General features: G+C 26.2%; 1 protein-coding gene across 1 annotated transcript in view; it reads left to right on the top strand.

The window, feature by feature from the left end:
- Positions 1-23,646, top strand: part of LOC101236860 (selenocysteine insertion sequence-binding protein 2-like) — a 56,970-nt gene that overhangs the window by 16,300 nt on the left and 17,024 nt on the right. The window contains exons 3-9 of the mRNA XM_065804053.1: positions 2,571-3,229; positions 3,618-3,857; positions 12,502-12,615; positions 14,009-14,095; positions 19,644-19,723; positions 21,901-22,085; positions 22,388-22,460. Coding sequence (XP_065660125.1) covers positions 2,571-3,229; positions 3,618-3,857; positions 12,502-12,615; positions 14,009-14,095; positions 19,644-19,723; positions 21,901-22,085; positions 22,388-22,460 — 1,438 coding nt within the window. The remainder of the gene's footprint in view (positions 1-2,570; positions 3,230-3,617; positions 3,858-12,501; positions 12,616-14,008; positions 14,096-19,643; positions 19,724-21,900; positions 22,086-22,387; positions 22,461-23,646) is intronic.

Below are 23,646 nucleotides of genomic sequence, written 5' to 3' on the forward strand. Positions count from 1 at the left end.
GACTGGTCTGTACCAAACTTAAAAAAACAACTTGAAATCAGATTTTTCTAAAATGAATTAATTTCAAGTTTGTTTCTTGCATTTGGAAAAGATTTTTGCCTTTTCAAGTTGGCTTTTCAAGTCTAACTTGAAAACCAGCTATTTTCAAGTTAGACTTGAGTTTAAGTTCGCTCTTTGCATTTGCACAAGTCAAATTTTGGACTTAAAGTTTGACTTCAATTTTCAAGTTTGCTTCTTACATTCCACTCGTGTTTTTTATTGCACTGGATTTGACTTTTAAACATTTACATTCCTTATTCACTATTTTCACTCTCCAGTTTTTCACATTTACTTTACTATTTCAATCTCTTGTTTTCAAAATTTGTCTGGTGGTTCATAACAAGCTATGTCTGGAATAAAAATCAGAAAAATATGTTAAATTTCTGGAGTAAAAATCTACTGGAGTACAAAGTTTTACTTGTGCAAGTGGAGTAACTCCATCTTCAAACTGTGAAATAAAAAGTTAGGAGGTTTGAAAATCTTTTTTCTTCTTTATTACATCATTTTGAAAGGCGACATCCTTATTGCTACAGCAACCATTACAACTAATAATATCAGAAATAATAAAGGTATTATTCAAAACATAATGCCATATAGAAACTCCCATTCTCCAAATGGGAGTTTTTTGATGGTTTTTGACTTGAAAATAAACTTTTAAATTTGATAACAACTTCTTGTTTGTGGTGAAATTTAATAATGTTTGAAGTTGCACTTAGTTATGTTTAACTTTATATTTCTGTCTAGTAATTGACTTGTTTGGTCTTGTTAATCTTTTTTTTTCTTCTTCTTGCTTTTATTTTGTTTGTTACATTACAAAAGATAAAATTATTTCATTCAATATCACAAAACTACTGTAGCGATAAATTTTTTACTGAAAAGCAACATCAATGTATACATGTAATATCTTCAACACAACATTAATTTTTTCTACACAGCATTATGGGATATATAATGAAAGTGTTAGGGCTTAACGATAACCCACGATACTATTAGCAAGAATTACAGAGAAAGGGCCAAATGTTAAAATCCCAAATATATTATGAAGTATTCACAATTTTAGATTTTTTTATAAATAGTTTTATGACAAGCTACACTAAAATGCTTATATTTAAAAAAATTTACATATTTAAGATAACAACAGACTTAAAATTTTTTGATGGAGAAATTTTGATTAAAAATAAATACATTACTGAATTTTTTTTTTTAATTATAATAACATAACATAAGAAATCGGTTTAATACAATTTTTCCATGATTAAATCATTGCAAACCAATGTTTATGTAGGTCTTTTTTTTTTATATCTATATACATGCATTTTTATATCTATATACTATTGTTTATATACTTGTATATACTATATTTATATATTATATTTGTGTAATTCTATTGTTTTTTTACACCTAACTTATAATTTTTACTATAATTATACTTTACAAACTTTTTCATAAAACAATAAAATTTATCACAGTAATAAATGTGTAACAAAATGAAAGTAATTTTTTAAATATACTATTTATAACATTATTATTTTTAAGTGTACTATTTATAAAAGTATTAGTTTTAAATATACTATTTATAACAGTATTATTACATGCTAATATTAAATTGCAATGTAAGCATTATTTCATAAATTTTCTTAGTTTTATTTTCTTTTAATTACGATTTGAATTAATGTGATGGTTGATTAGATTTTGAGGCTAAATATTCCATAAAATAATTGTTTACATTTTGAAATTAAAATTCTTAAAAATTAATACACAACAGAAAACATTTTTAAAACTGTATAATAAACAATTTTACTTATTTACACTATTTTCCATTGAATTTTAACAGATTTTTGAAGAAAAAAAAAGTTTCACTCTGTACTTGAGTATGTTGAGTGTATTGATATTTTGTAACAGAATAAATTTTTTTTTTTTTCTTCAAAAATCTGTTAAAATTCAATGAAAAAAAACAAACATATATATATATATATATATATCTATATATATATATATATATATATATATATATATATATATATATATATATATATATATATATATATATATATATATATATATATATATCTATATATATATATATCTATATATATATATATATATATATATATATATATATATATATATATATATATATATATATATATATATATATATATATATATAATGCCATATAGAAACTCCCATTCTCCAAATGGGAGTTTTTTGATGGTTTTTGACTTGAAAATAAACTTTTAAATTTGATAACAACTTATATATATATATATATATATATATATATATATATATATATATATATATATATATATATATATATATATATAGTTTTGGAAACCCATGTTCAAATTCTTACGTCACAAAAAACTCTCTTAAAGAACTCTCAAAAAAAAGCTCTTACAAAGAATTTATATTTATTTTCTAGAACAACCAAAATTATCTTGGAGCTCTTACAAAGAATTTATATTTATTTTCTAGAACAACCAAAATTATCTTGGAGCTCTTACAAAGAATTTATATTTATTTTCTAGAACAACCAAAATTATCTTGGAGTTCAATTGTTAAAAAGACGCCTAATGAAAGTTTAGAAATAGAAAAATCAACAAAAGCTCTTACAGGTGTAAAAGCTCCAGTGACAGAGGAAATAACTGGAACACAGCAGAATTATTTTAAAAAGAAAAAAAATTATACTAATATCAAAAATAACATTACATCTGAACTCGATCAACTAAAGTCTGAGCATAATTCAGATTTAAAAGTTAATTTTTGTTCTCAGAATGAAAGAAAAAATATTTCACAAAAGGACAATGGTTTGGATGAAAACATACCTCAGAGACAAAACTTGGAGAACATTGTTTCTCAAAGTCAAACCTTACTGACAGAAAAAAATACAAGTTCATCTTCTTTGCTTAAAAAGACAAATAAAAAAAAATCTTCTAATCTAAGGGTATCTTTTGAAAGTAATTTGTATAAAAATGAAGACAAATTTACAGGTGACGTTGTTGCTAAAAATAGATCTTCAAAGAAGTTAATAGACTTTCAAGCAATCCAAACTTCAAATCCTGAATCAGAAGAAAAAGTTTGGTTAAAAGAAATGTCACACAGTGCGACTGTTGATGCTTCATTTCCATCCACACTGACATCTAATGTAGCAACCCCTTTATCTTACAGTTCAATTGTGAAGAAAATAGTAAGTTTTCTAAAATTAACATTTTTCCTTTGAATCCCATGTTGACCTTTTTTAAAAAAAAATTTGTGCGATATTCTAAAAAAAATTTGTGTGTGATATTTTAAAAAAAATTTGTGTGTGATATTTAAAAAAAAATTTGTGATATATTTAAAAAAAAAATTGTGTGTGATATTTTAAAAAAATTTGTGTGCGATATTCTTTGGGATCTTATTAATAATTAAGAGCTAAAAACATTATTTTGAATTTTGTGTCAATTTTGAAATTAACAACACGTTTAATATGTTGGTGCCAACAAAAAATACAATAAGTAAGCATGTTTGTGTATATATTTATATATAAATTTTGTTTGTTGCTAAAAGTTTATGTGAGTTAATTTCTATTGCTACAGCCTGTTTCACCCATTACGCCTATAAAAAACTGTGTAGACGATGAAAAACCAACATCAACACAGTTATCCCCTGAGGAGCGTAAAAAAAGGCTTAAAGAGAAAAAGTTGAAGCGAAAGCTAAAAGTAAAAGAGAAGAAAGCTAGGCTCGCTAAAGAAAATCCTAAAGTGATTGAAGTTTCAAAAAAATCTTCAAAAAAAGAAGTTATGCTTGACTTTGGCTGTTTGTTGGACCAATTAAATGTGAGTAGTATGTATTTTATTTGACATTAATTGCACTTTAAGTATATTGTAGGTATGTCATAAGCATGTCATAAGCATGTCATAAGCATGTCATAAGCATGTCATAAGCATGTCATAAGCATGTCATAAGCATGTCATAAGCATGTCATAAGCATGTCATAAACATGTCATAAGCATGTCATAAGCATGTCATAAGCATGTCATAAGCATGTCATAAGCATGTCATAAGTATGTCATAAGCATGTCATAAACAGATTAGATAAAGTCTTAAGATTAAATATGTAACCAGGTTAATGGTGAATATTGCTTACCAGCATTTATAAACTTTTTTTTAAAAAGGTTAAATCTTTAGAAAAAGTTTTACATGATAAATGAAGAAAAATTTTTAAACATTTTTTAATACTTGTTTTTATCAATTAAAAAAAAAAAATTATTATTATTGGATAAATTCCAGACAAGAAAATCGTCATGGCATTCAAATGTAATGAAAGCAGGTGGTTGTGTGCTGTATTTACACATAATACAAGCATATTATGCGCAGTGAGGCGTGCATGATTTTAACCTGTAAATTTTGTATTTTAAAGCGTGAATTACTCATTCATTTTTGGTTTTAATTTTTATTTTTCCAACAAGTTTAGTTAAAAACTCTAAGTAACCGCTCTTTAATTTGTGACTTTCTAAAAAGCAAAGGAGAGAGTTGAAGAACACGGAACAAGTTGCAGATATTAAAGTCTGAATAGCTCTTGTTACTGCAATTGTATGAGTCAGTAAAACATGAAGACACAAGAGAGTTCCAAAGCATCAATGTTTAAGAAAAAAAAACAAAATCAAAAACAGTAAGTTAGTGCAGTTAAGCAGTTTTTATTTTCATTTTAATTTAGCAGACATATGAATTAGATTTAGCAGTTTTTTAAGTTAGAAATTTTAAGTTCTTTTAATAAAGTTTAAAAAACTTTCACAGCAAATCTTCTTTTTTTTTTGGCGATGAAAAAAAAAATTGTATTAAATGAACAAAAATGGTAAAAAAAAACTAAATTTTTAAACAAGTTATTTGAACAAAATGTTTAAACAAAAATTGTTTAGTCATTTCATCAAAAGTTAATGATTGTTTTTACAACTCTTACAATTGCAAATTGTTAGAGAATAAAATTGTATCATAAATTATCTTTTACCAAAAAAAAGAATGAATTTTGAAAAATCCAAAAAAAAATTAAAGTGAACTTTATGACGTCAAATTCAATGCGTAGAGAATTTTTGATTATCAATATATATATATATATATATATATATATATATATATATATATATATATATATATATATATATATATATATATATATATATATAATATATATATATATATATATATATATATATATATATATATATATATATATATATGTATATATATATATACACACTTATATACATACATACATGCATACAACATTTGACCATGCTGACCTAACTGAATTAGGACTTAGCAAAAGTGAGGTTGGCAATAAATTGCCAATCTCAAACTCTTAGAGGCGGACATCAAGTTGGCAAAATAAATTTGACTTAAAGGAATTACCATAAAACATAGAATTACCATAAAACATGTCAAGTTTTTGCCAACCTCTATGAGTTTGAGATCAACAATTTATTGCTGACCTCATTTTTCCTAAATCCGAGGCTTGTATATATATATGTATATATATGTATATATATGTATATATATAATATATATAATATATATATATATATATATATATATATATATACATATTATATATATATACATATATATATGCAGTAGTGGTGTAGTGGTAGAGCGCTTGCTTAATAAGCGAGAAGTTCCGAGTTCGATTCCCACCAAGTCCTAGGTAGTACCGCGCTCAACTCATTTTTCCGCGCAGCGGCCTTGTTTGTCAAGGTTTGTGTTTCGGAGTTATAGAGTTGAGAGAGGGTTATAACCACAAGTAGCCTCTTCATCTGTAGTGGCCTTCTCGGCCTTGGGGAGGTGAATTATATATATATATATATATAAAAAGCTATATATGTTTATATATATATATGTATATATTTATATTTATATATATAATATATGCAAACATATATAAGTATATATATATATATTTATATATATAATATATATATATACATATATATGTATATACATATATATATATATATATATATATATATATATATATATATATATCCGAGGGTTGTATATATATATATATATGTATATATATATTTATATATATATGATATATATATATTTATGTATATATGATATATATATATGTATATATATATACATATATATGTATATATATATCCGAGTGTTGTATATAAATGTATATATATATATATTTAAATATATATATATATATATATATATATATATATATATATATATATATATATATATACATATATATTTAATATATAACACCAATAAATACGAATTCTCTCAATACTAATTTTTTCATTTTATCTAAGAAATTTTGGCTAGATTATTGATACTAGCATCTTCAGCTTTATTTACAAATTATTAATTAAATTATATCACAAACAAACTGTAATGTCACTTTTTAATGGCTTTTTTAAAATACGCTTTAATTGGGCTTCTTTAATATTATGTAGGTATAAAAAATATGGTGTCCAGAATTGCGTTTTTACATATTGACCATCATCAAAATTCATACCTCCATTTTTAGGTCCGTATTTGTTGAACTGAATTTCAATTGCCTCTCGAACTTTTCTTTCAAATTTTTGGGTTCTACTTTTAATGTCTTTACTTGATCCCATTTTATGCTACATGAACATTTAATTTTATGATGTCCTATTGCAGATTTATCTAACAACAAAGCAACCATGCCAACTATATCACTACCGTGGATCCCAATATTATCACCAAAACTTCGAAAAATCTTTAGGAAAACAGGTTACAGGCAGTCTTTAAATATAGTCCAAATCTTAAATCTTTGCTAACTTCACACAACAAAACAAAACTACCATCAAATAGCCATCCCAGAGTATACCTAATAGAATGCGAGTGTAAACAAAAATACATCGGCGAAACAAAAATGAAAATAGCAGCAAGAACAAAACAACACCAAAAAAAATGTTTTTGAAGAAAAATTAGAACAATCTGCAATAGGACATCATAAAATTAAATGTTCATGTAGTATAAAATGGGATCAAGTAAAGGCGTTAAAAGTAGAACCCAAAAAATTTGAAAGAAAAGTTCGAGAGGCAATTGAAGTTTAGTTCAACAAATGCGGACCTAAAAATGGAGGTATGAATTTAGATGATGGTCAATATGTAAAAACGCAATTCCGGACTTTTTATACCTACGTAATATTAAAGAAGCCCAATTAAAGCGTACTTTAAAGAAGCCATTAAAAAGTGACATTACCGTTTGTTTGTAATTTGATTTAATAATTTGTAACTAAAGCTGAAGATGCTAGTATTAATAATCTAGCCAAAATTTCTTAGATAAAATGAAAAAATTAGTATTGAGAGAATTCGTATTTATTGATGCTCATATATTAAATTTATTCAACTCTCATACAAGATGTCGTCATTTAAAATATACATATATATGTATATATATATGCGAGGTTTGTGTATATATATTTATAAATATATATGTATATATATATGTATATTTGTATGTATATAATATATATATATATTTATATGTATATAATATATATATATATATATATGTATATATATATATTTATATACATATATATATATATATACATATATATGTATATATAAATGTATATATATACATATATATACAGTAAACTCCCGGTTATTGGAACTGGCACTTATTTGAATTTCCTGCTTATTCGAAGAAATTTTAATTCCCTGCAAATTTTCCTTAACAAACCCATGCAAATACCCATCAGTTATTCGAACATGCAGTTATTCGAAATTTCGGTTATTTGAAACAATTTTTTACTCCCCTTGACAAAAACCCTGTCAGTTATTCGAAGTTTTTCTTTGTTTGAAGATACCATTCTATTGCATTTCAAAACGTTACGTTACTAAACGTTATCAAAATATTATAAACGAAATAATGTTATTAGAATATAATTAAAAAATTGAAGACATAGCAAAGTAGTGCGGTAGAAGTTTCAACATGGCATCTAAACAAAAGAAAACAGTTCTGACAATCAAAAAAAAATATCTTGCTCTTAAAGATTTAGACTTAGAAAAAAGACTAACTAAAAAAAATGTTGCAAAAAAGTTCAGTGTTCCTCAAAACACTTTAACTTACTGGATTACGCATGAAATAAACATAATTAGCAAGTATGAGCCAGGTCAATTTGGAGCAAAGAGACAAAAGTTAAGTTTGGGAAAGTATGATTCCATAGATAAAGCTGTATATAAATGGTTTATGAGCGCACGTGAACGAAATGTACCGATTGGTGGACACATCATTAGAGAAAAAGCTTTAGGTTTTGCAAAAAAGCTCAACATTGCGGATTTTAAGGCTTCAGAAGGGTAGCTTGATCGATGGAAAAATAGACATTATGTTGTTTTTCAAACTATTTTTGGCAAGGAAAGGTCATGTACAGCGGAAATGACATCAAGTTGGGAGCAAACCCATTTGCCCACTATCCTCTCAAGGTATGAATTAAAAGATGTTTACAACGCTGAAAAGTTTGGTTTATTTTATCAACAGCCACCGACAAAAACCTTTCATCTAAAAGGTGAACAATGTGCAGGAGGAAAATTAGGCAAAGTTCGTTTAACAGGCTTAGCAGCAGGAAATGGGGTTGATGAAAAGCTGCCTATGTTTATAATCAGAAAAGCAGAAAAACCATGATGTTTTAAAGGTGTCAAAAGCCTACCTTGTCAGTACAAGTCCCAAAATAATTCCTGGATGGACTCCAAAATCTTTACTGATTATGTAAGGAGACTTGATGCAAAGTTTAATGCTGAGGGTAGAAAAGTTGCACTAATCATAGATTAGTGCAACAAGCCCAGCTCATCCTAATGTTGAAAATCTCAAAGCAATTGAATTAGTATTTTTACCACCAAACACAACCTCCAAAACGCAACCAATGGACCAGGGAGTCATAAGGGCCTTTTTATCGCACGAATGTTGTGAGGCGTCAGATAAAATACATCGATGCTGGTAAAATGACCCCAAATATCAACATTCTTGAAGCAATGAACATGTTGGTCATGGGATGCTGTATCAACCAAAACTGTAAAAAATTGTTTTAGAAAGGCAGGCATCTCAAAGAAAATTCCGGTTGCAAGTATAAATGGTGAAGAAGATCCATTTGAATTGCTTGAAGAAAATGTCAAAGAGCTTAGATCACGTGGCTTAGTAGAGAAAGATTTTGCTTTTGAATATTACGTAAACATAGATTTTGATATTTGTACAAGTGAAGCAATCGCTATCACAGATTGAGAAATTCTGGATTCCATTTTAATCAGTGATTGTGCTGAGGTAGATGAGGAGATAGACGAAGATTCGAACGATTTGCCTCCTGTAAAGCCAAAATTATCAGAGGTTTATTGCAAGTGCAATAGAGTTAATTGAATGTTGGTCTCTTTTTGAAAATAACGGCGTCGAAATCCGACAATCGCTAAACCTAATATCAAAGGAGTTTGATAAACATTCTTTTGAGGCAAAAAAGCAATCGAAAATGGACAATTTTTTCGAAAAATTGTAAATATTTTATTTCTTTATTTTAGATTGTTTTTTTTTTAGAAGGTAAAAACTTAAACGGCATTTTATTCCGAAGTTTTTCTTCTTTTTCACTTTCTAGTACTGATAAAATTTAATAGTAACTTGAAATTGGTCACCTTAAAGAAGATTTTCAGTTGTTCGAACTTTCGGTTATTCAAAGTAAATTCTTGTTCCCCTTGGAGGTTCGAATAACTGGGAGTGTACCGTATGTATGTATGTATGTATGTATGTATGTATGTATGTATGTATGTATGTATGTATGTATGTATGTATGTATGTATGTATGTATGTATGTATGTATGTATGTATGTATGTATGTAATATATATATATATATATGTATATAGATTTATATATATATAAATGTATATATATATATATATATATATATATATATATATATATATATATATATATATATATATATATATATATATATATATATATATATATATATATATATATATATATATATATATTAGGGTGGAGCGATTTTCATAGCAAAAAAAAAGAGTTTAAAAACCAATATTACTGAGACACAAATCAATGTCTATTAATTATAAGATAAGTAAAAAAATATTTTTTGATTTTGATGAGATCTTGAGGGTCCTCTTTGGAATTTAAATTCTTGACAGGTCCTAATATAGTATAACTAACTTCAGCTGTTAAATTAAAGCTTATAAAGATCATCTTAAGAGTAAATAATATTGCCTGTAAACAAAGTCAAGATAAACAATATTTCAAAAAAATTCTAAGTAATGCATAAAGATTAGTTAATTTATTATTTAATTTTTATCATAAAAATAAAAAAAATTAAATAAAATAATTATGATGCTATTGGTTGGAAAATCAGTAAATTAATAAAAGCAGGTCGATTCAGATCGTGCAAAAAGTGGCAGATTAAGCCAATGCCAATGCTGATGCCAATTAATCGGTACATCACTAGTATATATATATATATATATGTGTGTGTGTGTGTGTGTGTGTGTGTGTGTGTGTGTGTGTGTGTGTGTGTGTGTGTTTGTATGTGTGTGTGTGTGTGTGTGTGTGTGTGTGTGTGTGTGTGTGTGTGTGTGTGTGTGTGTGTGTGTGTGTGTGTGTGTGTGTGTGTGTGTGTGTGTGTGTGTGTGTGTGTGTGTGTGGATTGTAGTCAAGTCAGATCAAAATATTGTGGGTGCATCATGTTCTTTAATAAATGGCGAAAAAAGATTTCTTTAAACATCCTTTTGTACACAAATCGTGTTCAAAGTTTTTCAAGTAATGCATGATGTATTTTTTTCACAGAAAGAGATAGTTTGCCATCTAAGGAACTTGGGAGAAAATTTCTCAGTATACTCATACTGAAAAATTTTGAATATACAAGAATACTTGAATTTTTTAGCAACATATCTATCTTTCAACTGATAAAAATTTGCTGGCCTAGCAGTTGTGAAAAGTCTTTTTTGCAATTGGTTTTATTGTCATCAATTATACACAAGTTTTTTTGGTTTAAAAGTTTATATAACTTTTTTGAACAATAAACTGCTTTAATTTCTCCATCAATGGATCACTTTGGAGTTTTATTTTTATTTTATAAAAGATATAAATGATAAATTTGATAAAAGATTTATATTATATATTGAGTTTGTTAAGAGCTATTAGTAAATTCTATTGATAGTACTCAAATTAACTAATTAGTGGAGTGGTGACTAGTAGAATTAAAGTGATTAGCGGACTGGTGACTATGAAGATCAATTAAATATAGGTTACTATATTACTTTAGCATCTAATAAGATAATAAAAAATAATTATCTTTTTAAATAATTTTTAGGATTAAGAAAATTAATTACAATATGCAAATCAAAGATAAATATAAAAAAAAAAATTAACATGAAAAATTTAAATTTTTTTCCTTTGTTTTTATATTTGATTTTGATTTTTTCTCAGGTAAATATTCTTAGTCTACACATATTATTTCTTGGAGAAATAATATGTGTAGACATCATTTCTCCATAATGTGGCAAAATGATGACATAATACTCCATGTTTCATTAAAACCACTGTAAATTTAAAAAAAAAAAAGTTAAACTAGAAAATTAGAAAGGTCAAAATGGTAGAATTGCTTAAAGTAGACCAGGCTTTTAAAAAGTAAACAATAACTTTTTAGTTATCAAGGATTTAAAAAATAAATTGTGCATCTTGAACCATGACTTCTAGAAAACATAACCAAAACATTTATTCCTCTAGTTTATGAAAAAATGAAAGCATGATTGTTGTAGCAAAAGTAAATTTTTTGAATCGGTGGTGGATAGACTATGCATCACAGCGTTTTACTCATTAAGAAAGCACTGGGTTAACAATGAATTTAAATCAATGACAACAGTGTTTTAGCTTTAAAAATTAACAGGTGTGCATATTGTGTAAAGAAGTCAAGGTTTTATTAGAATTCTTTGAATGAATTAAAGTTTAGATTCCTTTACTGTAACTAAGACTGTAGCATATTTAGTGGTGTACCATCATAAGAAAATTCTTGAGAAAATATAGTTATTTTAATTATTATTAATTAATATAATTTTTATTAGTTATTGTAATTTATATTAGTTATTGTAATTTTTATTAGTTATTGCAATTATTATTAGTTATTGTAATAATTGTTATAATCTGAACTAAATCATTACATCAGGCGAAGTTTAACTATAAATTAGATGAAAAACTATTAATATAATATCTTGCTAAGAGTTATATAGTTTTATATTGTTTTCATTTCACCAATTAAAGTAAATTTAAAGTATTACATAAATTTCAACTTTAATCTAATTTACAGACTTTTTTACTTTACGAAATTTAGTTTCCAGACTTTTTAGTTGATGTAATTTTATATCTGTAAATTTTTTTTAAATTTAACTTGAAATGCTTTTTTCCCTAAGCATAATTTGTTATTTGATTTTAACAGTCTCAGAAGGATATTAAGAAACAACGAAAAGTTGTTTCAATAGGAGTGATATCAGTTGTTAGTGGATTAGCAAAAAGAAATACTTCAGACGGAAAAAGAAAAACAAGAGATAAGGTATACAGTTTTTAATTATTTTTTTTAATCTTCTATTTGTTAACTATGCAAACATTTTCCATAACTGTATTAGTATAGTACTAATACATACTATATAAGTGTATAGTAAACAACTTGGAAAATAAAGTACAAGTAGACAAAATAAGATTGAAACCACTTGCACCAACATAGCAGTTCTGTTTCCATTAAAAATTGTAAATAATGAAAAGAAATAAAAAAAGAAATCATTAATTTTGATACATATCTATCTGTAAATCTATACTTTTTTTTTCTTACTTACTTTAACTTGATACTTGTAAGCAATTTTTAAATATCTCTCTTGAGTCTAATGTCTAGGGATGTGGAGTTCCAAAAAGGACTCCGGATTTGAAAGTCACACATAGATTACTTTATCCTAGTTTTTGGTATCCAGGAGCTCTAAAAATATAAATAAGTTTATGGACTACTAATAGGAAAAAAATTAAGACTTTTAGGTTAGAGGAAAAATCATTTTTTAAACCCAAAGTCCTTAAATATAATGTCGGCAAGGACTCCAGGACTCCGGGCTTAAAAACAATAAGTTTTAAGTCATTAAATCGCATGAATTTTTTTCTCATAGCAGATCATAAGTCAACAATTATGTTTTGAGCTTCTGGACACTACAGACTTGGAAAAAGTAGAGATATAAAGCTGGAGTTCTTTTGGGACTCCGCATCCCTGCTAATGTCATACTATTAGACAATCATTACAGATTTCAATTTTGTTAATCTTCTGCTGATTTGTAAGTCATCATAAACAAAAGGTTCTGTTGTACATTAAGTACAAGCATTAAGGCAAGGTCTATTGGTCTGATTATGTAAAAGGCTTTTGTAGCCTAGCTATAAAGTTATGGAAAATGTTTGCACAGAATTTAAGTCAATGACAACAGTGACAACACTATGCATACATTTTCCACAACTACAAGTATTAGCATTTATATCAGCAGTTATATGTGATATTTTATTTTTGATTTTGATTTAATGATTTTTTTTATTTCTCTTCATTAATTGCAATATTTTATGAAAATGGAATTGCTATGTTGTTGCTATGTTGTTGCTAGTTGTTTCAAACTTATTTTGTCTACTTGTACTTTATTTTTCAAGTTGTTTTTTCTATTCTGTTTGATTATTTATACTGCAGACTTTAATCTATGCTAAAAAATATGTAAAAAATTAAAGAGACTTGGGACCCATTCTTCTTTGATAAACAAAACTATTTTGTTAAAATCTATTATTATAATTTATATAAAACTTATGCACAGATATTTGTCATAAGGTTGATTGATGTTGATAAACTGTTGCTCATGAGATGATTGTGATCGCTCATGATTGTGCAAAAAATTAAAGTTGCTCTTTATTGTTTTATTATGTTTTAGGGTGGAGCTTCTTCAGAGGGTCTTCGTATAAAACGTGGGAAAATGCGAGAAACACCCAAAAAAAAGAAGCCTACTCTTCTTAAAAAAGTAAAACTTGTTTTGCAATTTTATGTGTTTATGTTTTGCCATATATTTTGTGTTAATCTATATTATTCTATGAAGAATTTGGTTTTTGTTGGTACTGAGTTTATATACTGGAGATTTTTTTATATTGGAGGTGATTTTTACTGTACATTTTGCTACTCAGCGTAGTTAAGAAAAGATCTGAACGATTTGAATTTCTTAAAAACAAAAGTTTACCTTTTTAAACTTCAATTTTTTGTGTTTCCTACTTATTTTTGACTATTACTGTTTTATATTTTTAAAAAGTAGAATTTAAGCTTTTCTTATATAATTTATTATTTTTTTATAAATCTTTTTTTAACCAAAGCATCAAGCGAAACAAAACTACCACTAAAATACATAAAATACGAAGGGACAGCTTCATAAAAACATCTGAAACAAATATGTTTAGTATTTATATTCCAAAATGTTTCTTTTATTCGCAGTTAAAATGTCTCCGTGTTTACAGCATAAAAATATTAAATAAGTAACTAAAAACCTCTATTATTTTATCTTTCCGTAAACAGTAAAAGCGTTAAAATCAAAGTTTTCACATTAGTTTTCACTCATATCAATTTACTTTCATAATCTCTTTTTAGTTTGAATAAATTACTAAACAGAAACATTTCAGCTTTTATATAACTTCTGCCCCATAGTATTAAGCTAAAACTTGAAACTCGTAGTTAATTAAATTACCAAATATTTGTAAATAAAATAAAACAACAAGCTTATTGATTTTTTTTTTAAATAAACCAATCAAAACGCACACAAAATAAAAGGGCGTTTTTTGGAAACAAAAGGGCCTAAATGCTATATTTTTCTTCGAATCTCTCCTTAATTACGCAAAGTATGCCTCTCTATAAATTATCAATACTTTTATTAAAATCGATATTAATATGACCACCTAAACTAGTCTTAATTTTACAATAGACTAAATATGCTCACTTTCTTCCATTAATTGCCTTCTATACACCTGGACATCTGTCCAACATCTAATTAACACGCTTCAATATAATCACTAATTTATTATTTTTCCCTGAGGCTATTATGGCTAAATGTGTTCCAACATAGTAAATAGACTTATTTGCTCTAGTTTAAAACTTATAAAAAATATCAAAATGCAATCCTGCATTAAGAGTTTTTTAAAGCATATTTCCAAAAATTTTAAAGAAAATTTTAAGAAAAATAAGTTAATAAGATTAAATAGGAGATGAAAGAAAAGAAGATAGGATTATAAAGAAGATAAAAATCAAAGTAGGAGATAAAAAACAAGAAAAGTAGATGATAAAAGATTGAAAGAAAAAAAAAAGGAATAAAAAATACAATATTAGCAGCAAATGTTTATAAAAAGTTATACAAAAAGAAAAAAATATGCAAAACTTTCAAGAAAAAGTTCAAGATCTCCTTTTCGCGTAATAAGTTTTAAAATTTTTTAAATCTTGCCTATATATTTATAGCAAGTATTAACTGTCAGGACTTTTTACAGGTCATGGTAAGTCTGTTCCACAATGACTTTATCTAAACTTGTTTATATTATTTACAATTACAATATATACAAAATAACAAAACGAAATATAATAATAAATATAAAAATATAATAAACAAAATATAATAATAAAAAATATAATATAAATAAAATATAATAAATATAAAAATAAAATAAAAATTAGGAAACATTTAACCACATAAGTAGTTTGCAAAAGACTGCAAAGATAATTGCAGCTATTTTGCCTATTTTGCCTTCTAAAGGAGCCACTCCTTCAAAAAAGAAGGGTCTGTCTTTTTTGCCATTTTGGGCCCTTCATTTGTTCTACTATATTCTAAAAAAGCATCAAAAGATAAATCTAGAATTTAGGTTTCTCCTTATCTGTTGACTTATGATTAATCAAGTAAATTCAAATCATGAAATTTTGCTAAATTTAAAAACTTTTAAAGTAGAAAAACCAAAAAAAAAAGAAGAAAAAAAAAACAGAATTAAAGAAATGCAAAAAATACATATTAAAACAAAGAGTATAGCATCATAATTTGCATGAAGTCATCTTAATGATGTACCTGGAAATATATATGTATATATATATATATATATATATATATGTATATATATATATATATATATATATATATATATATATATATATTTATATATATTTATATATATATATATATATATATATATATATATATATATATATATATATATATATATATATGAAGATTTGAATAAATTTTAAAAAACCACTAATATTATAGGTGATAAATAGAAAAATTGACCAACTGATAAATCCTCTAATTGAATTAACTAAAAAATTGAAATCCATTTTATAATGAGCAAGCAATCTTATAATAAGAAAATCATATAGATTATTTATACCATCAAATAAAATTAAAAACTTTATTTGTAATTTCATGAAAAATATTGATTAAAATGTAACATACGTCGGCTGCTTATTGCCATTATTATTAAACAAACTGCAACTTCTTAACGACTTAGCAACAAATCAAACAAATTTTATTTTAGAACAATGCATAAGTAACTTTGTAACTTCATCACAATAAAAAAAAATACAAACTTGAATAAAGAGAATCTTTTTATTCAGTTTTAACTTTTAAAGATAAATTATAAATTAAAACCTACAACTTGTGAGAAGCTGTGCCACTAAAACTAAAAATACAAACTAAAATATTGTTATTTAATTTAAAACTTTTTTTAAAAAAAAATTTGTTGAGTAAGAAACAAAAAAAAATTAAATAAGTAAAAAAAATGCAATTTTTAAAGATGTTTTTAAAAGTAACTTAATAAAATCTTACCTGATTATAAACTGATTATCACAGACAATAACACTGTACTAAATAATTAGATTCGTATAAAGCATGGTTGAATATCTAACATAAAATTATTTAAAACCCATAAAAAATAAGAAACTTACTTATATTGAAAATCAGGTCATTATCTGCTTCTATAAAATTAAACAGCCTGTTAAGATAGAATTTCAATATATCGCCTACAAAACAGAACAAATTTTATTAACTAAAACATTAAAAAATTAAGCTTTAGTAACTTTAAAAACAGGTTAAATTTGTTTTATTTATGATAATAGAGAAGTTCAAAGATATTTTAGAGATATATATAGTAATACAGAAAACCTCATCGCATGCACATCTACAATGCCCCGTGCATTATCAGTTATTCCTCCAAACTTCATTATACATTACATTAAACTTGATAATACCTTGATTACCTTGATATTACCTTGATTACATTGATAATAAGATTTATAACTTTTTATTGTTTTTACCTAAAATAATTTTTATAAAATGTCTTTTTTTAAATATAAAATTAGCATTTTCAATTATGTTCTTATTAAAGACATACTTTTTAAACCCCCTTACTATTTTAAAGAAGTTAAGGTCAACACGTGGCAAGTTCAAATCATTAGCTTGCTTTTTTTAAAAACTTTTGTAATTTAAAATGCAATGCAGAACAACTTTATAGTTCTATAGATTTTATATTCAATATATATACATGTTATATACCCATTTTCCTTGCACAAACTCAACTTAGTTACGGAAAACTTGAAGTAAAATAACATAAGTATCTCTATCATGACATACATGCGTAACAAATTTCTACTGGTGTTTTGATTTTTTTAGAAATTTCAGGCTTTTTTATAAATTCTCTCCCTTTTGTTTGTTATAGTGTATAATATCCTTATAAATGTTATGCATAAAACTTCAAAAGTGTTTTATTTTGTATTTAAAAAAAATCAAAAAAAATCAAAAAAAAAATTAAAAAGTTGCCATTGGCAGGAATTGAACAAGGACTTTTTGCTTTAGAAACTCTATGAGATAACCACTCGGCTACTCAGCCATATTGTCTAATGAAAATTTTAAAGCTATATAACAAACAAAAGACTATAAAACAGGAATAAAGTCTACAGATCAAATTTAAGGAGATGTTGCCGCAATGCAATTTTTAAGTAAAAGTAAAACTATAAAACTTGATATATGCTTTAGTGTGTTTTAACATTACATAATTTAAAGTTTAATATATGCATAGACTTTCTTTCATATTTTCTTATTAAAAAATTTCGTTTGAAGAATTCGAATCTCAAACCCATTTACTTGTGAGCCACTATACAGTGGAAGTAAAAAGCGGAAGTACAAAAATAGAGCGGAAGTTAGTATGAACTAAGTTGTAACACATGTCTACTATTGCATAAACAAGTGCTTAAGTGCTTTTCTGCATGCTAGAAAATGACATCTGTGGTATTAATTTTTAAAAAATACTGGAGGTTGCTCTGACATCTATTATTGCTATGACAACTATTGTCCTTACTCCTTAATCCAGATTAACTAGCAAACTTTTGATATCTTAACTTGAGTCTAATTTCATTCTCTTAGACAATTTGTACAGGTTTTGGTTTTTTTAATCTATTGCTGATTTGTAAGCCTTAATAAACAAAAGGTTCTATTGTGCATCAAGTGCAAGCGGTGATGCAAGTTTTATTGGTCTTTTCAGTTTTATTCAGTGGCAAGGTTTATTGGTCTGTTTGTGTAAAAGGTTTTTGTAGCCTAGCTTGTAGCCTGTGTTAAATATCAATTTTATTAAAAACCTTTGAACTGTAAACAGAGGACTTAAGAAACTGTAAATTGAACGAGTCAGGAAAATACAATGTAGGAAAAATTTCAAGCATTAATAATTTTAGAGAAAAATGGAAAAAAGAAAAAAATTTTAAGACATTGATGGTTTAGGAGAAAAACTAAATAAAGGTATTTTGAACATGAAGGAACATTTACAGTATTAGGATGCAGCTTGAAATGAAAAACTTTGTCATTGGAACCAACTTTTGATAAGTTTAGGTGATAAGTAACTTTAGCAGTACAAGCCATAGTAATTTGGATGTCTAGCAATTGATTAACTTGTTTCTTTTGAATTCCAGTAAGGGTGTGGATACCAGGAAAGAGATAAATTATGGGAAAATTCTTTGCAAATAGTTTTGCTTTGAACTTGGAAGATATAATAAAAATAGACTCATGCATAAGAGATGTTTTGTTAAAATTGCCACCATTGTTAATTATGCTATTACAGTCTTTTAAGAGATGAAATGTGAGATTAGTTTGATAATAATACCTTACCTGACCTTAACAATATGCAATACCTTCAACAAATTGCAACAATTTTTTGCAATGATAAAAATGCATTTGTTCTTAAGAGAGTTGTTCTTAAGAGAGTTGTTCTTGTGAAAAATTGTTTTAAAATGATTGCGATTAGAAATAGCAGATGCTTTAGTTCGAGTAAATTGTTGCAATCATTGGATATAGATATATTGGATAGCTTTAGATAAAGATAAATAGATATTGGATGGAGATCAGCTAATCTGACTGAATCCTGAAGATTTCTAGCAAGCACAATATGAATAATTATAAAATTAATTTATTAAGTTTTTTAATACTTAATTTGTTCTGCAAATTTTTTTGCAATCTTGATCTGCATTTTTAAAATTATCAAAAAGTTTATTGTTTTTTTTTTTAGATTATAAAACTTGAACGAGAAAGAAAACGATTAATTAATGCAGCAAAACAAGAGCCTGTACAAGAAAAACAATCTGTAGAGTATGACTTTTAAATTAAAAAATATTGAGATTTTTTATAACATTACATTTTTTACAGAGTGAATATTGGTAAAAAATTAATCAATTTTATAATTTTTTTATAGTTTTTTAAATTTAATAACTTTTTTCTTTATAAATAATTTTATTCTGATTCAATAATTTTATTCTTTATAGTTTAGTTTTAATTTTATTTATACATTTTTTCAAATAAATTTTTTATCCACTGAAGAGGATCTTGCAAATCATAGTTATTAATCATATAACTATCAATTCTATATACACTGCCGCTCATGGAAGTTAGGACAGTGGAGATTTTTTCGAAAAAGCAAAATTAATATATAATTACGTCATAGAATTTTTAATTTATATTAATAAAAAATATATTTTTTATACATTTTCAATATAAAATATATTATTAGTCAGTTTTATGTAATAAAAATGTACAAAAACCATTATAATAATTAAATTTTTTTTTCGTCAAAAAAACCACCCTTTGATTTAATAACTGCTTAAACTATTCTCTGCATTCTTTCAATTAATTTTCTAATTGTTTCTTTTTGAATATTATTCAATTCCTGTTCTATAATGTTCCATAAATGAGATTTTGATGTTGGACATACAGTTCTAGTTTTTCTATCCAGTTCATTCCATAGTAACTCAATGGGATTGAGGTCTGGGCTTTGGGGAGGCCAGGTCATTACACGTAATACATATTCAGCTTTTTTTGATTCTAAATAATTTCTACATAATAATGCAGTATGTTTAGGGTCATTATCATACATCAGAATAAAATTGTCTCCGATTAATTGGAGTCCCGAAGGGATTGCACTTGTTTCCAGGATATCTCTATAATGTTCTGCTCTCATTATACCATCGATTTTATGCAAATATCCCACTCCATCCAGAGAGAAACAACCCCAAACTATCACAGAGCCTTCACCATGTTTTACTGTTGGAACCAGACATTGAGTTAGCATTTTTTCTTCAGCAAATCTTCTGACGTAAACTTTTCGCTTATTTCCGAAAACTTCAAATTTTGACTCATCGGTCCAGAGTACTTGTTTCCATTCATCCATCGTCCAATTTTTGTGGAGCTGTGCCCAACGAAATCTCTTCTGTCGATTAACTTTTCGTAGATATGGATTTTGGATAGCAACATGACCAAGCAAATTAGCTTTTTACAATCTTCGTTTGATTGTACTGACAAAAACTTTTTTTTCTCGATCACAGTTGAAAATAGCTGTTATTTGTGGAGCAGTTAACATTCAATTACGCTTACTGATGATTTTTATATGTCGGTCATCAGTTTTTGTTGTTATGCAAGAAGGACCTGGATGATTTCTGTCTTCCAAACTTCCAGATTCTCAATATCGAGGAATCGTATAGCTAACTGTTGATTTACTCAGAGTAATTTTTCAGCTATTTTTCTAACTGTATAGCCTTCTTGAAGCAAAGTGAGTATTGCTGTCCTTTTTTCAACACTTATTGGCTTACCTTTAGGCATATTTTTTTCAATATTTTGAATTTACACTAAAAAAATAATTTTTAATTTTACCTTTGAACTTCTGCACTTGAAATTTTTAAAACACTAACAAAAAATACACAAAATATCTGCAAAAACATAGTAAACAATAGAAATACTTGTTAAATGACTAACTTAAAAGATTTGACTTGATAATGTAAAATACAGGTTCATACGTGACCTTTAATATGTTTCTGCGTTCTCTGTTTATTTATTTAAAATGATAAGACTTTTACTTGTGAGTACAATTTATGTTATTTTAAATGTTAGTTATTTTAATATATTTACATTAAAATAACTTAATTTAGAATTTTTTTGATACAAATTTTATTTAACTTGATTTATTTTTATATAAACATAAATTTTACTAACATAAGTAAATAATTTTATAACGTAATTACATTTTAATATTGTTCTTTTGGAAAAATATTTTTTGTCCTAACTTCCGTGAGCGGCAGTGTATATAGCAATCTTATTGTTGAATTAAATTGATCCAATCAGTATTATCCATTACATTTCTGCATAAACTAAATTTAAAAAATCATTTTAAGTATCTAATATATATATGTATATATATATTATTTTTATGTATTTTATATACCCCACTTATAGAAAGTCATAAAAAGATTTGTAAATGCAAATAATTGTATTTCTAGGTCTACTGATTTGTCAGCAACTGAGAAATTGGAATTGTTTCAAAAAGAGGATTCCAAAATTGATATAGTTAAAGAACCTCATCTCATAGAAGATAGCTGTCCTAATGTTTGTCAAGATTCTAATGGTCCGACAGATTTCCAAATTGATACTGTTTGTCAAAATACTTCTGAAAGGAAAGTATCAGGTAATACTCAGAATAATGACTACTTAGCATGTAGTGAGACATGTGGTGCATGTAGTGAGATATGTTGTGTATGCAGTGAAACATGTGGTGACAAGAAATCAACAACAACAAAAAAAAAAAAATAGATCAAATGTAAATTGCATTATTATAGCAAATTTTTAGTAATAGTTGTTGTAATTAAAAGATTTGTTTTAAAATTTGATTAATTCACTATAGCATTATGGCAATTAGGACAGATAGAATAATAAATTAAAAAAAATAATAATAAATGAAAAATATTATTTAATTTTTATTTTTCATAGATCCAAATGTAACAAAGCTTTGCAGTCTGCCTGATTATGTCAGAGAAAAAATCCACTCAAGAAAGTTTCGAGAGTATGTAAATTTTTAAAATAAATATTATACCATTGCAGGTCCTTGCACTTCATCAGTTTTTAACTGTTTGTAATTGTTCCTCACTATTGTATATATATGCAGTTATTAAAGTGAAATATTGATTGGTGGCAACCTCTATTAAGTTGGGAATCACTAGAAAACAAAGAATGGAGTTAAGAGCCAGGAAACAGTTGACAGAAGACTTGAAAAGTTGTAGGTTGTATGAGTCAAAAAAAAAAAGAAAAGAGAGTTTCAAAGGGTTGCAATGCATGTAAAAAACTAGATAAAAGTTTTTAGAGCATACAGAGACAGATACATTAAAAGTATAAACACCAAAAGCATTATCAGAGATACCATCTATGCGCAACATGGCACTGTTAATACTCTGATATTTTACAGCTGTGGATGGAGTCAGCCTCCAAAGAAGTTTTGGAAATCTTACTAACAACCTGCCTCAGAATCATTAAACTGAGTTTTAGAGCTGTACCTTCTTTAGGAGAGAACAGAAGAGTTGTATAGCCACTACCAAGAAGCAACATGCAAAAATCTATGAATAAAGTCAAGAAGATCCAATATTCATCATTCTAGGCAGGGCCTCATTCATCATCAGGCAATCATCCTCAACCAAGGGCCTCAAGGCAGGGGAATTTTAAGGAGGAGTTTATTTCTCCTAACCTTTGCCTATGAAAGCAAAACCCTACAAGGCAATTGAGTATAGGGCAGGTAGTACTGGGTTATATAATACCAGTAACAGGGTGAATTTGATGATCCTGTTTTTCTGACCTGGAGTTGTTAAAAGAGGTTACTTTCTGTAAACAGTATTTTAAAACATCGATGGAGTTATTTTGGAAATGCATTAGAAAAAAACAAATCAGAAAAATCAACCAAATTATTAGAGATTAAGATGAGTGTAAGTTTTATGGTTGGAGTCAACTGAGTAACTTGGTAACTGAGCTCACACTGTATCAGATTTAATGAACACAAACATAAAATTATCAACTTACAAGTAAGTGAACACCGGGTTAGAGGTTTATACAGAACATAAACATACATATATAGTAAGTTACAGGTAAGCTAACAAGAAGGACCATACGTCTGACCTAAAAGGATGACCATGTGCCTGACCAGACAATTTATCTATCTATATATATATAATATATATATATATATATATATATATATATAT

Source organism: Hydra vulgaris, chromosome 08 (assembly GCF_038396675.1).
Source record: "Hydra vulgaris chromosome 08, alternate assembly HydraT2T_AEP".
NCBI classification, from domain to species: Eukaryota; Metazoa; Cnidaria; class Hydrozoa; order Anthoathecata; family Hydridae; genus Hydra; species Hydra vulgaris.